The sequence below is a fragment of the Lampris incognitus genome, chromosome 18, assembly GCF_029633865.1.
Source record: "Lampris incognitus isolate fLamInc1 chromosome 18, fLamInc1.hap2, whole genome shotgun sequence".
NCBI lineage: Eukaryota > Metazoa > Chordata > Actinopteri > Lampriformes > Lampridae > Lampris > Lampris incognitus.
In genome coordinates, this window is record NC_079228.1 from 20,160,962 (window position 1) to 20,177,021 (window position 16,060).

Sequence of the window (16,060 nt, forward strand, 5' to 3'; positions counted from 1 at the left end):
CGCCTCACAGCTGTAGAGGAGAGTCGTGATGACAACTGCCAAGTAGACAGATATTTTGGTGTGGAGGTTGAGGTCTTTGTTTTGAAAGACCCTTCTCCTAAGTCTGCCAAAAGAGGATGACGCTTGTTTAATCCGGTTTTGCATCTCCCTGTCGATGCTGCAGTCGTCAGAGAGAAAGCTGCCCAGGTATTTGAAGGATTCCACTGTTGCAAGTGGTTTGTCGGAGATGTTGAAGGTTGGTGAATGAGATGGAGGAGTAGATGCCCACTGGCATACTACTTCAGTCTTTGTCACATTTATAGAGAGCCCCAGCCTACCATACGCCCTTGTAGCAGCTGCAAGGGTAGCTTGTAGTGCCTCGGGTGTGTGGGCCACAACTGCACAGTCATCTGCGTACTGTAACTCAATGATGTGCTCCGATGTCATTTTTGTGACCGCTTGGAGCCTACGGATGTTAAATAGGTTTCCATCTAGTCTGAAGTCCACAGTAACCCCACTGTCCTTCCTGATTTCCTTGTGGAGCAGCAATGTCACACACAGGAGGAAGATGTTAAAAAGAACTGGAGCAAGGTTGCACCCCTGACGTACCCCGGTGCACACCCTGAAGGGCTCAGATTCCTGGCCTCCAATGGTCACACGTGCCATCATCCCCACGTGAAATCTTTGAAGGATGTTGACAAACTTTCGTGGACAGCCAAACTTCAGGAGGATGTTCCATAGGATGTCCCTGTTGACTGTGTCGAAAGCCTTTGACAGGTCGATGAAGGCTATGAAGAGGTTCTGATGTTGCTCCCTGCACTTCTCTTGGAGTTGCCGTGCTGTGAACACCATGTCCACAGTACTCCTATTCCTCCTAAACCCACACTGTGACTCAGGCAACAGCTCCTCTGAGATGTGTTTTACCAGCCTGTGTAACATGAGTTTGGCCAGGACTTTTCCAGCAACAGCCAGTAGTGAAATGCCACGGCTGTTGCCACAGAGGGACTTGTCTCCTTTGCCTTTATATATGGAGATGATGTTAGCATCCCTCCACTGCTGAGGGACAGTTTCGTTCTTCCATACGTGTGAGATGAACAGGAAAAGTGCACGGGTGCAGAGGTAGCCTCCCTGTTTAAAAATCTCTGCAGGGATACTGTCAGGGCCAGGGGTCTTGTTATTTTTCAGCGACCTAACTGCACAATGAACCTCTTCAAAGGTTGGTGGAAGGTCAAGGTCTTGGATGGTGGGGCGGACAGGTAGTTCATCCAAGATCGAGGGATCTGTTGGGGAGGGCTGGTTCAAAAGAGTCTCAAAATGTTCTGCCCATCTTTTTGTGATGAATTTCTGGTCTTTTATGAGGGTGGTACCATCATCAGACTTCAGGGGGGAGACAGAGCAGTTTCTTGGGCCGTAGATGGTTTTCACTGCATCATAAAAGTTGTGCATATCATTTCTATCGGCATGGGATTGTATTTCATTTGCCTTCGATATCCACCACTCATTCTGCAGGGCACGCAATTTTGACTGCACCTCTCTCCTGGATGGTTGCCATTGTTGCCGGAGTGTAGCTGATGTGGGATTGTTGAGGACAGCACTGTGTGCTTTATGCATGCCTTTGAGTATGGAAGTTATTGTGCCTGTGTTGTCATTGAACCAGTCCTGGTGTTTTCTGCTCTTGTAACCGATGGATTGGGATGCTGCCTTGTAGAGTCTGGAGCTCACGGAAGACCATTTCCTGTCAATGGAATCATCCGTGCTCAAGAGAAGCTCAATGTCTTCCAGGTTTTCAGCCAGAGAGAGGCGGAGATTGTTCTGGACCTCAGCCTTTTCTAGCCGGGTACAGTCAAGCCTCTTCTTTCCTGACCTTTGGAGACGAACAGCAGGGCGTACCTCCACCTGGAGCCTGGTCATGATGAGCCGGTGATCTGTCCAGCACTCAGCACCTCTCATTGCACGAGTGAGTAAGACGTCTTTTGTATCAGCACGTCTCACAATGATGTAGTCCAATAGGTGCCAATGTTTGGAGCGTGGGTGCATCCAGGATGTTTTGTGCTTGTTTTTTAATTGGAAGAGGGTGTTTGTGATGGTCAAGCCATGCTCAGCACAGAGGCTTAGGAGGCGCAGTCCATTTGCATTGACTTTCCCAATGCCATGCCCACCAATGACACCACTCCACACCTTGTTGTCTTTCCCCACTCTGGCATTGAAATCGCCCAGCAAAAAGATCTTGTCCTCCTTGGGTATATGACGGAGAGCCTCATCTAGTGACTGGTAGAAGCGGTCCTTTACGTCATCCTCTGATGGCAGTGTTGGTGCATAGGCACCTAGGAGGGTGGCATAACGTTTCTTGGCCAGAGGGATCCTGAGCGACATGAGTCTTTCACTTATGCCAATCGGTGTTTCAGTGAGTCTTGGTAGGAGGCTGTTTTTTATTGCAAATCCCACACCATGCTGATGTTGTCCTCCTGCAGGGTATCCCTTCCAGAAGAAGGTGTAGGTGTCCTCCTTCAGGGAGCCTTCATCCAGGAACCTGGTTTCACTGAGTGCAGCAATGTCAATATTGTAGCGATTGAGTTCCGTTGCAATTAGTGCAGCCCTTCGCTGAGGTCTTTCGGCATTAACATCCAGCAGAGTTCTTATGTTCCATGTTGCCAGTTTAAAGGGAATTATTTTCTTTTTTTTATTTCGACCGCAGAGTGGAATGTCCCGATAGGTGCGGTAGCCTATCCAGGATGTTTTGAGTGGGCAATGTTTAGGCCACCTTTTCTAGGCCCCTCCCCAGTTGGGGTGAGCAGTGTGGCTCCTAAATAGGGCTGCTCAGACACACAGGGGTCTGCCGAGAGCAGCTGCCACTCAAGCCCAGCTGCTGGCGACCATGAATAGCCCTGTGCCGCTGGCGTGCAGGGGTCTGATTAGGAGCTTCCAGTGCATTCATACCTGCTCCCGTCACCAGACACCCCATCGCCGCCAGACTTTGATCCATATTCCGGTTGCTGGTCTCACCGAGGCAGAGGTGGATACCTGCGCAAAGAGATTATTTACAGTGCCGCTGGGGGTGCGCATGTCCCAGCAGCACTTCTTCACTGTGAGAGGGTGGGATCTGGTGGCAAGGGGGGCCCAAGACGACCAGCACTCTTCCACAGCTGCAGGAGGCTGCCGGAGCTCCAGTCTGTCAGAGGACCGCCTATCGTGCGCCGCCATGCACATTGCTTTTCTCTCAGGGTGTGCTCCCCTAGCCTTTGTCGTCCTACACTTACCCACAAGGCAGTGGGACAGTGGTTGGTCAATGCCAGGGCGTATCCACTTCACATGGGCCTGCGCATTAGACCTCTGGGGACCACTGTAGCTCCGAGATCCCCTACAGTTTAGCCAGGGACCGCAAGGTACCCAGTTACCGTGTGTGGCCACGAGGAGGCACTGCAGGAGTCTTGGCGGTAGAGAGGCTATGTACCGGCAGGGGAGACTTACGCACTCGGCTCCTCTTTTCACCCCCGCAAAGAGGGCTAGCCGGCGGCAGTAGCTGAGAGCAGAGCGTAGCAAGCAGAAGCAGCATGCAGCATGCACTAACTACAAGCACTACTACCCCAGTATTACTGCACTGACGCATCACACACGCCCTGTGCATGCACACACACACACACACACACACACACACACACACATGCATGCATGCATGCCAGTACACCAACACAAATACACACAAATGCACACACACACACACACACACACACACACACATACATGCATACTAGCACACTAACACAAATACACACACATGCACACACACACACACACACACACATAAGCACACACACTAACACACATACATGTGCACAAACACACTCGCATGCACATACACACAAATACACATACACATATACATACACACACACATGCATGCCAGCACACTAACAGAAATACACACACACACACACACACACACACCAAATGTGCTGAGCTTCCTCCTCACCTCTTGGCCTGAGCCCAGGTCATGTCCTTAAAGCTAACCTTTAAAGAAAATCCTTGCACGACCACATATGGCTTTTCTTTTCTTGCAACTGTTCTGTGTTACTGTAATAAAGTCATTAAAGCCCTGGAGGGGTAGTCACAACAAGACAGGTAGAAAAGGTGTAACATGAATTAGGGAGGAGAAAACTAGACAATGACTCGTCGGCTCCCTGCCCTCACACACAGTCCACGTGAGAAAATCACAGTCAGTGCTGGTTTAACAGCATGCTTCACCATCCCCAGAACAAACTTATTATCCGTCCTCTTGACACGCCATCTCCAAAGCTCCTCACACAGATGAAACAGAGAGGGGAGAGGGGAGAGAGAGACAGAGACAGAGAGAGGGAGACAGAGAGACAGACAGATAGACACAGAGAGAGAGAGACAGAGAAAGTGTGTGACTTGCTACCCACCGTCTCTCTTTTCTTCTGGGATGGCTTTGGCCTTAGTGTCGGTGATGTCCTTGAAAGAAGCCAGGAAGAGAACCACATCTCCCTTTTCGTTCTTAATGGGCACGATATCCAACAGGCACCAGAACTGCACCGCTGGAAAGGCCACACATACACACATACATACATGTGTACACACACAAACATGCAAACACACACACGAACATGAATAGTCATAACACAAACCATGGACAAACCTGCTGTTCTCCTACATTAACAGTGTAATCACACTCACTCTGTTTCTGCTAAGAACTGATGTACAGTAAACAACGACAAATGCAAGATGTGAAATAAGAATTTCAAGAATTTCCAGCTTTTGGCACGCATACAGTAGCTCACTCAGTGGTGAGTGTAGTGATTTTGGTAAGTAACACCCATTTGTATGCTTGTGTGTGTGTGTGTGTGTTTTGTAAATGTGTGCACCCAACCATGCTCGTGTCTGTGAGCATTTGTGCAAGTGTTTGCGTGTTCGCGTGATTGGGTGTGTGCGTGCATGCATATGTGTGTGTGCAATTGTTGCACGGCGCAACACTTCAACAGAATGTGGGAAATGTGTTTGCAGCCTTTAACTAAACCAAGACTGAATTCCCCAGGGACGGCGAGAGACAACCCCTTTTCTAAGGCTACATCTAGTAAATCTAAACAACGCATTAGATCCATTTCCCAGGAGCTCTAAACCAGTATGAGTTTGTATATATACCTGCATCCATATGACAACATTTGTGTGCCCCAGCAGATAACTACACGGCTATTTTACATTCACCTGGTTATGAGCGTCATAATATCTTGATTTAGGAAGTTTTGTTGTAATTGTAGACCACTGAATTTTTTTTGTTGAATTTACAGGCCTGAAGATTTATATGGAAACAAACGTACTTATTAATACTTTATATGGCTGGCATATTCAAGGCAATAGCTAATGTATGAATACCCTACTTAAAGCTATTTTTGCTGCTTATTTTAATAGTCGTCTAGCAGTGCTTTCTTGTGAAAAATGATATGCCGCATGGCTTTTTACCTCTTCACTATTACGACCAAATGCGGGGGAAAAAGGCAAGCAGCTGCAAGTTTGAAGAGGGAGGGAAATTGTCGAGCCTTACAAGCAGATATGGTAATCTAAGCTTGTAGAAGACATCTCCCAACAGACACCGCAACATCAGTACGTACCCCAGGTTTCACAGTGCCTAATGTTCGGAGGTAGAGAAGGTGCCGATTACACAATTGCAGTACAGTCGCCATAGCAACCTTGTTTCATCCTGAATGGATCTCTGGGATTTGGGGTGGTCAAGCACCAAAGCATCTATCAGCATCACAGCAGGTGCCATTAACTTAACTAAACATCAAAATCTTCAACCCTGTAGCTCAGGACGCATGCTGCCGCTACTTGGTTGGCACAAAATTGCAGCGAATCAAAAAAAAAAGAGAGACTGGTGAGGAAATTTAAATATCTACCAAGTTAGGGAGACCCAAGTATGAATCTCAGAAGATGGTGGACCCTACCAACACGGGGATCGCCGGTTCGAATCCCCGTGTTACCTCCGGCATGGTCGGGTGTCTCTGCAGACACAATTGGCCGTGTCTGCGGGTGGGAAGCCAGATGTGAGCATGTGTCCTGGTTGCTGCACTTGCGCCTCCTCTGGTCAGTCAGGGCCCCTGTTCAGGGGGGAGGGGGAACTGGGCGCTACGTCCCAATGCGAAACTCCTCACTGTCAGGTGAAAAGAAGTGCCTGGCAACTCCACATGTATCAGAGGAGGCATGTGGTAGTCTGCAGCCCTCCCCGGATCGGCAGAGGGGGTGGAGCAGCAATCGAACAGCTCGGAGGAGTAGGGTAATTGGCTGGATACAATTAGGGAGAAAAAGAGGGGGGGGGATCCCCCCCCAAAAAAGAGGATGGTGGCCCGAACCACAGCTAAAACACCAGTGAATACTGGACATGCATGTGTTTGACATAGCTGTGTCTGTTTTGGAGTCTCTGTAGCCCTACTGTCTGCCCTCTAGTGGTCAGAAATCACTTAATGCAGCTTTACATAATTTCTCTAGAACAATTGCACAATCTGTGACCTTTACTGTCCCTCTTCATCACGTTATTGTCAGCATTTTAACTTGTTTCAACCTCAAAATAATGTCAGTTTGTCTCATCACCTACATTCAGTTTTCCTCCAGTGCCACGAGGACTTGTCCCAACCTTCATAACTCATCTGATGTAAGACACTGATGTATCGGTGTACTATTTTTGATGATGACACAATCATACATATACAGGGCTGGCTTTTGAGGGTGTCTTCAACTTTACCAAACAAAAATAAAAAAACTTCTTGGTTTCCTCTGTGCCTCTATTTTTCTTATTTGCTTGTTTGTTTTTCTCTTTTTTTCCTCTCTCTCTTTTTTACAAAACTACTTCGTCAGACTTTGTCCGTAAGCAGGCTTCTCATGCTGTTCCACCCTACCTAAGTATGACTATGAGCCAAATGTGTGTAAATGTGTCTCAGCACATATCTATAGTAGATACAGGGGGGATTCCTACGGACCACCCTCCTGTCACTCATCAAATCTTCCCTGCCTGCTGATGATGACTCAATCAGGGCTTGTGTGTGTGTGTGTGTGTGTGTGTGTGTGTGTGTGTGTGTGTGTGTGTGTGCGTGTGTGTGCATGTGTGTGTGTGTACACCAAGTTATCCTATTAATATGGGGCCATTTGGTCCCCATTTTAATAGGAAAACCCGAAACCACCTACGAATTGGGGACAAAAGCTGTGTCCCCAATTGGGAAAAAGTTGATTTTTGGGTCAGTGGTTAAAGTTAGGGTAAGGGTTAAGGTTAGGCATGCAGTTCTGATGGTTAAGGGCTAGGTTAGAGGTAAGAGCTAGGAGGGCGTCCGGGTAGTGTAGCAGTCTATTCTGTTTTCTAGCAACACAGGGATCGCTGGTTCGAATCCCCGTGTTACCTCGGGCTTGGTCGGGCATCCCTACAGACACAATTGGTTGTCTGAGTGTGGGAAGCCGGATGTGGGTATGTGTCCTGGTCGCTGTACTAGCGCCTCCTCTGGTCAGTCGTGGAGCCTGTTCAGGGGGGAGGGGGAACTGGGAGGAATAGCATGATCCTCCCACATGCTATGTCCCCCTGGTGAAACTCCTCACTATCAGGTGAAAAAAAGTGGCTGGAAACTCCACATGTATCGGAGGAGGCATGTGGTAGTCTGCAGCCCTCCCTGGATCGGCAGAGAGGGTGGAGCAGTGACCGGGAAGGCTCGGAAGAGTGGGGTAATTGGCTGGATACCATTGGCGGAGAAAAAGGGAGAAAAAAATCCATACAAGAAAAAGGAGGTAAGAGCTAGGGAATGAATGAATGTAAGTGTATGTAATGTCCCCAAGTCACATAAACAGACGTGTGTGTGTTTGTGTGTGTGTGTTTGAGTGTATGTGTGTGTGCTTGTGAGTGTATGTGTGCACGTATGAATGTGTGTGTGTGTATAAAAATATATCTCTGCATATATACTTAGCACAAAAAGTAAGGAAATTTGTGTTTGGTAGATTATTTCTTTGTTGTAACAATGCTTCTTGGCAATAAATCTTATACCATTGGAAAGCCTGTTTATTTCCCTTTTAAATGGGGCCACATTTGTAAGGAACATGCATTTCTGGGATGAGCAGCAGAGCTGAGTATGTGGGTTGCGCCTATGAAAAATTTGCCAAATTTTCTCTGCCAATGCCAAACAGCTTATTTTGCTGTTGCTATTGACTCTTGTTTTGAGCTTCTGGTACCCCAGGTGCTGACAATCAGGTGCCTGATATAAGATTTATTGTCAAGAAGCATTGTTACAACAATGAAATAATCTACCAAACACAAATTTCCTTACTTTTTGTGCTAAGTTTATATATGTACGTTTGAGTGTCTGCTCTTGTGTGTGCCTCGGTGTTTGCTTGTACGTGAGCATGCATGTTTGTGTGGCTGCAGAACAGGGCAGCTCCATCAAATGTGCCCCTGACTGTGAACACCTAGCTCTCCCTCCTCTCACAGGCAAAGTCTGTCACCGCTGAAGACCCTACTGTTACAGAGAAGGGGGGGGGGTAGAAAGGAAAGCTAGGGAGAGGGAGACGGACAGAGGGAGGTAGACATACTGACTGTATTATCTGGATGGACAGAAAAGCGAGAGGGAGACAAATTGGGAGAAAATAGAAGGCAGAGTAAAATGCCTTGCAGACAGGGATGGAAAAAAGGGGGAAAGGGGGGGGGTAAACATGAGATAGAAAGCACCAGCGAAAGAGGGAAAAATGGGGGGAGAGGGTTAGAGAGGAAAGAGAAGAAAAACAGAGAAGAAAGAGAAAATAGGAGAGAGGAGCATAGAAAAGTTTAATCTCCCCTGCACAGGGTGTTGGTAGGTGGTGGCCCATCGAGCTCATTGTGAGCATCTGCACCTTCTTTAGAAACTGGCCAAACTCAGGCTCAGCGAGTCATGTTTCATATCCCGGTACACCTGGGCTGCAACTAGCTGCAAGGGATGACAGAAAGGCTAAATGCATTCCCTTTAAAATGTCTCCCGTCTGCAGAGGGAAAACAGCCTTTCAAAGTAGCTCTCGTGAATCAGTTATCCATCAAAACTCCGAATCTGTGTTATAGAACGATCGATTGGAGGAGAAACAACTGACTATAACACTGCCATTTGTGTCACTATTACCTTGCACAGGTGCTGAATATAAATCTGACAAAAAATGCTTAAAAACAATATCTGACACAACCTGCACACTGCCTTTGCCATGTTTGCAGTTACTTTGAAAGTTATGGAGGGAACATGGAGGAGACAATAACGTGTGGTGCTTACTGTGTTCTCTTGCAAAACGTACATAGAGCGTAAGTGTTGTGTAAATCTGAGTCATTGTCTCAGGTGAGTCATTTCCGGGGCCATAACAAACAAATGAGGCAGTTAGTAGTGTTTTACTTTGAGCTTGGCCTAAAATAAAGAAACATCAAGTCAGTGTTCAGTTCCAGGATTGGTTTCCAGGGACAGCAGTCAAGGACACCACTAAAGACGATAGAGGGTAGAGGGCTGGTGATGGCGGTGCTATAATAGAAGACATCCCAGCTTCTCACAGGTCTACATGGAGAGTTTAGATGGCTATAGGCTGGGGTAGACGTGTGTCGGAAACGCAGGATGAGGTATCAAGGTCTTCAATGCTCTCGTCATTTAATGCTCAGGGATTTCTGAGCGAAGAACGAGTGTGATTCTGGATTTCCTTGTTTGCAGACTATCTTCAATGGAGGGTTTCTACTGTGTGGGACTCATTCAAGTGAATTGGTTTGACCACATCTCCCTTTTCATTCGTAATAGAGACGATATCCAGCACCTGCAGAACTGCGCCGCTGGAAAGGGCACACATACGCATGTGCAGACATATTCACCAGACAACCCGTAGACAAACCGGCCGTTTCTCCATGTTAACCATGTAATCTCCCATTGCCTACCAACACGGGGATCAGCGGGTCGAATCCCCGTGTTACCTCCGGCTTGGTCGGGCATCTCTACAGACACAATTGGCCGTGTCTGCGGGTGGGAAGCCGGATGTGGGTATGTTTACCTGGTCGCTGCATTAGCACCTCCTCTGGTTGGTCGGGGCGCCTGTTCAGGGGGTAGGGGGAACTGGGGGGAATAGCACAATCCTCCCACGCACTACGGCCCCCTGGTGAAACTCCTCACTGTCAGGTGGAAAGAAGCGGCTAGCGACGCCACATGTATCGGAGGAGGTATGTGGTAGTCTGCAGCCCTCCCCGGATTGGCAGAGGGGGGGGAGCAGCAACCCGGACGGCTCGGAAGAGTCGGGTAATTGGCCAAGTATAATTGGGGAGAAAAAGGGGGGGGGGGGAACAAACATGTAATCTCACCCAGATTTTGCTCTGAATTGATTAGTGGGAACGACAAAATGCAAGAAATGAACAACAGACAACTTTTTCTGATTTTGAGATACTTTATTAATCCCCGTAGGGAAATTACACCTGCATTTAACCCATCCCAGCTGTGTAGCTAGGAGCAGTGAGCAGCCGTCGTGCAGCACCTGGGGACCAACTCCAGCTCTTTTCCCATTACCTCGGTCAGGGGCACAGACAGGAGTATTAACTCTAACATGCATGTCTTTTTGATGGTGGGGGGAAACCAGAGCACCCGCAGAAAACCCACCGCAGACACGGGGAGAACATGCAAACTCCACACAGAGGATGACCTGGGATGACCCCCAAGGTTGGACAACCCCAGGGTGGCCATGCCAAGACTTAAACACAGTTAGACAGAATATCAGATTGATATATAGCTTTTATTTCCACATAGTGAGATGAGACTGGGTCATAGTATCATAGCCCTTTTCAGTATAGAAACATATACGTATATATATATATATATATATATATATATATATATATATATATATATATATATATATATATATATATACATATATATAGCGTTTTTTTTCGAAACCGTCAATGGTTGTACAAGTGCTCAACTAATGAGGAGCGGAATATCAACACGGATATCCGAAATTCACTGGGTCCATGGTGGTCTCATATCTGCTCAACAGGGTAAGGAGCAGAGATAGCGTTTTTATCCGCGTTGATATATATATTGCTCATTTGTTGAACACCATCCCTACCGCTGAATGTTTCTTTTAACAAAGTTTTAGATTTAAAAAAAAGAAAATATATATCAACACAGATACAGGATAAAAGATTTGAATGCATAGCAGTACAGGCCTGTTTCGTCCATCTCACACTCATCAGCACAAAACAGGCCTGTACTGCTATGCATTAAAATCTTTTTTCCTGTATCCGTGTTGATATTCCGCTCCTCATTAGTCGAGCACTCAACACCATTGACGGTTTCGGAAAAAAACGCTATGCACTGCCTGTTTTGTTTGTCATGCGATACCAAAGAGAGCATATGTGAAGAATCAAAGGTGGCAAAAGACACTTAAGTAATTAATGCAGGTTAGATATTTATAAGTGCCTCCACCTTTTATCATCTAAGATTATGTTGGCATAGCTATTCATCTAGTGTGGTCATTAAAGTTTCAGACTGACAGTCTGGAAATTTTGAGATAAGCCCTGTGGCCATAGTTAGCTACGACGAAGTACTTACTGAAGAGAAAGGAGAGACGCAAAGAGAAAAAGAGGACAGAAAGAATAGGCCTAATGAAGAGGAAAAAAATAGAGATGATGGAGGAAGAAAGGACACCAGCATTAACACAAAGGAAAAAAGAACAAGAGGAGTGAGATGGAGAAAGGTGGGGGGCAGAGAGGAGAGAACATTTTACGTATCATTCACAGTAATATCCATGAGCTATGGGTCAAATTAGTGTTAAGGCCATTTAAGCAGCAGAACATCGAATGTGCACGCGAGCACATTCATATGATCGAAAATCTCATTTGAGTTTGCTGAACAAAGTTGGGAATCCTGTGAATGGCACGGCGTGTCTAGTTTTCAAGCGATGGCAAAGCTCTCCCAAAAATCAGCATCATCATTGTGTGGACCATCAGCAGTGTGGACCATTATTTTGCTAAATATCCAGTCTGTAAGGGCCATTTTTTTATGAACAACCCTGCAAATGATGGACTGGCAAATGGTTAATTGAAATAAACACTGCCGCCATGGCTGTGGCAGGCAGCAGCAGCATCAGCGAAAACATCCCATTAATGGCAGTAGCGAGAGTAATTGGGAAAACTGAAATTAGTATTGTTTTGCAACAAATAATAACACCTGCATATTTTCATCAACTAATGATCATGTTTTCTAGTACTATATGGTTTTGGACACTATTTTCTGATAGATCCAGAAATGCAAAGGCATTTCCTGGAAGAAAACTGTCTTGCAAGACAATGCAAAACACATTTATTTTCCCCCCATTCCTTCACTAAGGTGGGGCAACATTAAAAAAAAAATCCTTGTTTCCATTTTTGTTTATATTTATTTGCACACCATTATAATAGAATATTATATTAATGTGAAAGCAACTGTAATATGACCTGTGATTCATTTCTTCTGCGTTTTTATAATGGACTGTGTCTGAATAAATCCTGGCAATTCTAGAGAGAAATAGCGAAGTTAATGTGAAAATTAATTTTTCTAGACTCAGAATGATGGCTAGATGCAATGCATGTCAATGTACATAAGACATCCATTATTTACATACACTTGCACTGCAATAATCTATTCTGTCCTCTGCGCATCCATCACTGTCTGGTTTGGTTCAGCCACCAAACAGGACAGGGACAGACTACAATCGACAGTTAAGTCTGCAGAGAAAATCACTGGTGCTAACCTGCCCTCCATTCAGGACTTATATACCTCGAGACTCAGGAAACAGGCAGGCAACATCACTGCAGATCCATCACACCCTGGTCACAACCTGTTCCAACTCCTCCCTCTGGTAGGCACTACAGAGCACTGTACCCCAAAACAACCAGATATAAAAGCAGGGGTGGCGGGCTGTCATTCAAATGAATGCTTAACACCATCAAATAAATCCAACCATTTTGTATATACTGTACATTGTACGTATACTGGTACGCTCTGTCATGTCCATCTACCTCAGGCATGTATGTAAGTAACCTGCTAACATCTATCTCAGCATCTCTGATATATTCTCTGCACCATTGCACTTTATCACCTCTTATTTCACCTGCATAAGTCAATCCTTGTGTATATATCTGAAGATTGTTGTGTTGTAGTGTTGTTATTCTATGTTAAGTACACTAAGAGAGCCATGAAACCGGAGTCATATTCCATGTAGTGCAAACCTACATGGCCAATAAACATGATTCTGATTCCGTTTTTGAGCTGGCTGATCAATAGAGATAAAATTGAAATCATACCTGTCATGCCCTCCACTTCCATCTAGCTTCAAGCCAGTCTCCCTCTCTTTCTCTCTCTCCCTCTTGACCTACATTGCCTCGTCAGCTCAGCCACACACCTGCTTTCCATCAAAGCTCATCAACCCCGCAGCATGAGAAACCCGGCTGTTCTACCACTCCTCGCCAGATCGTTGTTTGAGCTACCCCATTAGTTTCATGCGCTTGGCCGCGCTACAGTCTTTCAGAGTAATATTTCCGTATTGTTGCCTTGAATACTCATCACACTTTCCTTGTGCATAGTTTTGCCACTCTCAGGTTTACCTGCCTGTCTGCCTTCCTGCTCGCCTGGCTGCCTCACCTGTCCATGCTTGCCTGCTCCCTTGCCAATCCCGAGCTCAGTGTAGTCCAGCCACACTCACTCCTTTATCCGCCAGCCCGGTGTAGCCAGCTCTACTATTTGCCTCCACCTCTATACCATCACCTGTCGTCCACCTGCCTGGCCTTCCTACCTCAATAAAAACCCTCTCCCCTATGTACCTTGTCCCTTGTCTGTGTGTGGCTACTGGGTTCACTAGTCTCACCCATAACAGTACGACTTGGCCACAGATATGAACCCAACAGACAGAGGCTCTCTTCCAAGTCATTATTCATGGTGTGGTAATTGGCCAACGTGACCTGGCTTTAAAAAAAAAGGTCATGGGTAGCCTTAAGGACCTGGAAGCAGACCTCCATTGCGTCAGTAACCAACTCACTCCCCTGGCCCCTCCAGCAGCTAGGAGCCCTATGCCTGCCATCCATTAACCATTTGTCCCCACACTGGGGTGTTATGATGGAGGTCTGGGTTCCTGTCAGGCATTCCTGGTACAATATTCCCTTGTTTTTGAGCAGCAACACCACACATATATGGCTCGAACTGTTCCCGCATCGCTTACCTAGGCCCTGAAAGGAGTTGCTCTCACCTGGGCTTCCATGGTGTGGGAAAGACAGTCTGCCATCTGCACCTCCTATGCAGACTTCACCCAATATATGAGGAAAGTGTTAAACCACCCCATCTGTGGCATGGACGCAGCCAAGTGTTGCTGCCAAGGCTCCCACTGCGTTGCAGAACTTGCCCTTTAGTTTTGTTCGGACGCTAGCTGTTGAGAGCGGGTGGAATGACGAAGCGCTTCAAGGTGTTTTTCTTTTTGAATTTTTTTTTTTGCATTTTCCACCTTTATTTGATAGAGGTAGTCAACAGAGAGACAGGAAAGGAAGGGATGACATGCAGCAAAGGCCCCGGGCCAGATTCAAACTCAGGCCACTGTGGTAAGGACTCGACCCTATGTGGTACATGCTCGAACAAGATTTGGTACAAATGGACCCTGCCAAGGTTGCCGCCATTTTAGAGTGGCCAGTACCCTCCAACTTAAAGCAGTTGCAGCATTTCTTGGGGTTTGCAAACTTTTATAGGAGGTTCCCTCACAACTACAGCTGCCTCGCCGCCCCGCTCACTGCCCTCACATCTACTATCACTCTCTTCCACTAGACACTGGAGGCTGAAACAGCTTTTAACAAGCTAAAGCACCATGTTGTCTCAGTTCCAGTCCTCGTCCAACACAATCGAGTCAGTCAGTTCGTGGTGGAGGTGGATGCCTCAGACACAGGGTAGGTGCAGTCCTCTCGCAATGCTCTTCTGTCAACAATAAACTCCACCTTTGTGCATTTTATTCTCGCAGGCTCTGTCCTGTAGAGAGGAACTATGAAATCGGCAACCAGCAGCTCCTCGCTGTGAAACTGGCCCTGAGAGAATGGTGCCACTGGTTTAAGGGCGCTGATCAACCTTTCGTCATGTGGATAGCTCACAAAAACCTCTCCTACATTCAGTTGGCTAAACAGCTTCATTCTCATCAAGCAAGGGGGGCTCTGTTTTTTGGCAGATTCAATTTTACTCTCACCTACCATCCAGGCTCCCGTAACACCAAGCCCAACACTGTCACCCCTGTTCATCGCGGAGGTTCCAATCCGGATCCCATCCTGTCGCCCACCTGCTTCGTCACCATCATCACATGAGAAGTCGATTCCTTGTCAAAACAAGCCCAAGGTCAACAACTCGACCCAGGTAATGATCCCCCCAATTGCCCGTTTGTCCCCGACTGTTGGTTCCCAGGTTCTTCAGTGGGCTTATTCTACACATCTCACCTGCCACCCTGGTATAAATCGGATGCTCGCTTTCCTATGTCAATGGTTCTGGTGGCCTATCATGGACGCTGACACCCAGTCCTTCATCTCTGCCTGGTCTGTTTGTGCTCGGAATCAGTAGACTACGAAACCCTGCTCCGGCCTTCTCCGCTCTCTGTCAATCTCCAGTCATCCTTGGTCCAACATTGCCTTGGACTTCGTCACCGGTCTCCCTCTGTCCGAAGGTAAAATGATCGTACTTACCATCATAGATCCCTTTTCCAAAGCTGGTCACTTTCTGCTCTACGCAAACATCCCTCTGCTAGGGAGACAGTGAACCTCTTGGTGGGCCACAACTTCTGCCAGCATGGCCTACCCTGTGAAATTGTGTCTGACAGGGGTCCGCAATTCACTTCTGAAGTTTGGAAGGCATTCTGCCCTGTCCTGGGAGCCACCACCAGCCTCTCTTCGGGATACCATCCCCAAAACAACAACCAAGTAGTGCAGGCAAATCAGGAGTTGGGTTGTGCTCTGGTTCATTACCTCTACCAGCCAATCCACCTGGTGCTCCCAGCTGCCCTGGGTTGTATATATTCCCAACTCCCTGCACAATGCTTCCTCAGGTACGTATGT

General features: G+C 46.9%; 1 protein-coding gene across 1 annotated transcript in view; it reads right to left on the minus strand.

The window, feature by feature from the left end:
• The window catches only part of kcnh8 (potassium voltage-gated channel, subfamily H (eag-related), member 8), an 82,529-nt gene that overhangs the window by 45,141 nt on the left and 21,328 nt on the right, over nt 1–16,060 (minus strand). The window contains exon 3 of the mRNA XM_056297985.1: nt 4,401–4,532. Coding sequence (XP_056153960.1) covers nt 4,401–4,532 — 132 coding nt within the window. The remainder of the gene's footprint in view (nt 1–4,400; nt 4,533–16,060) is intronic.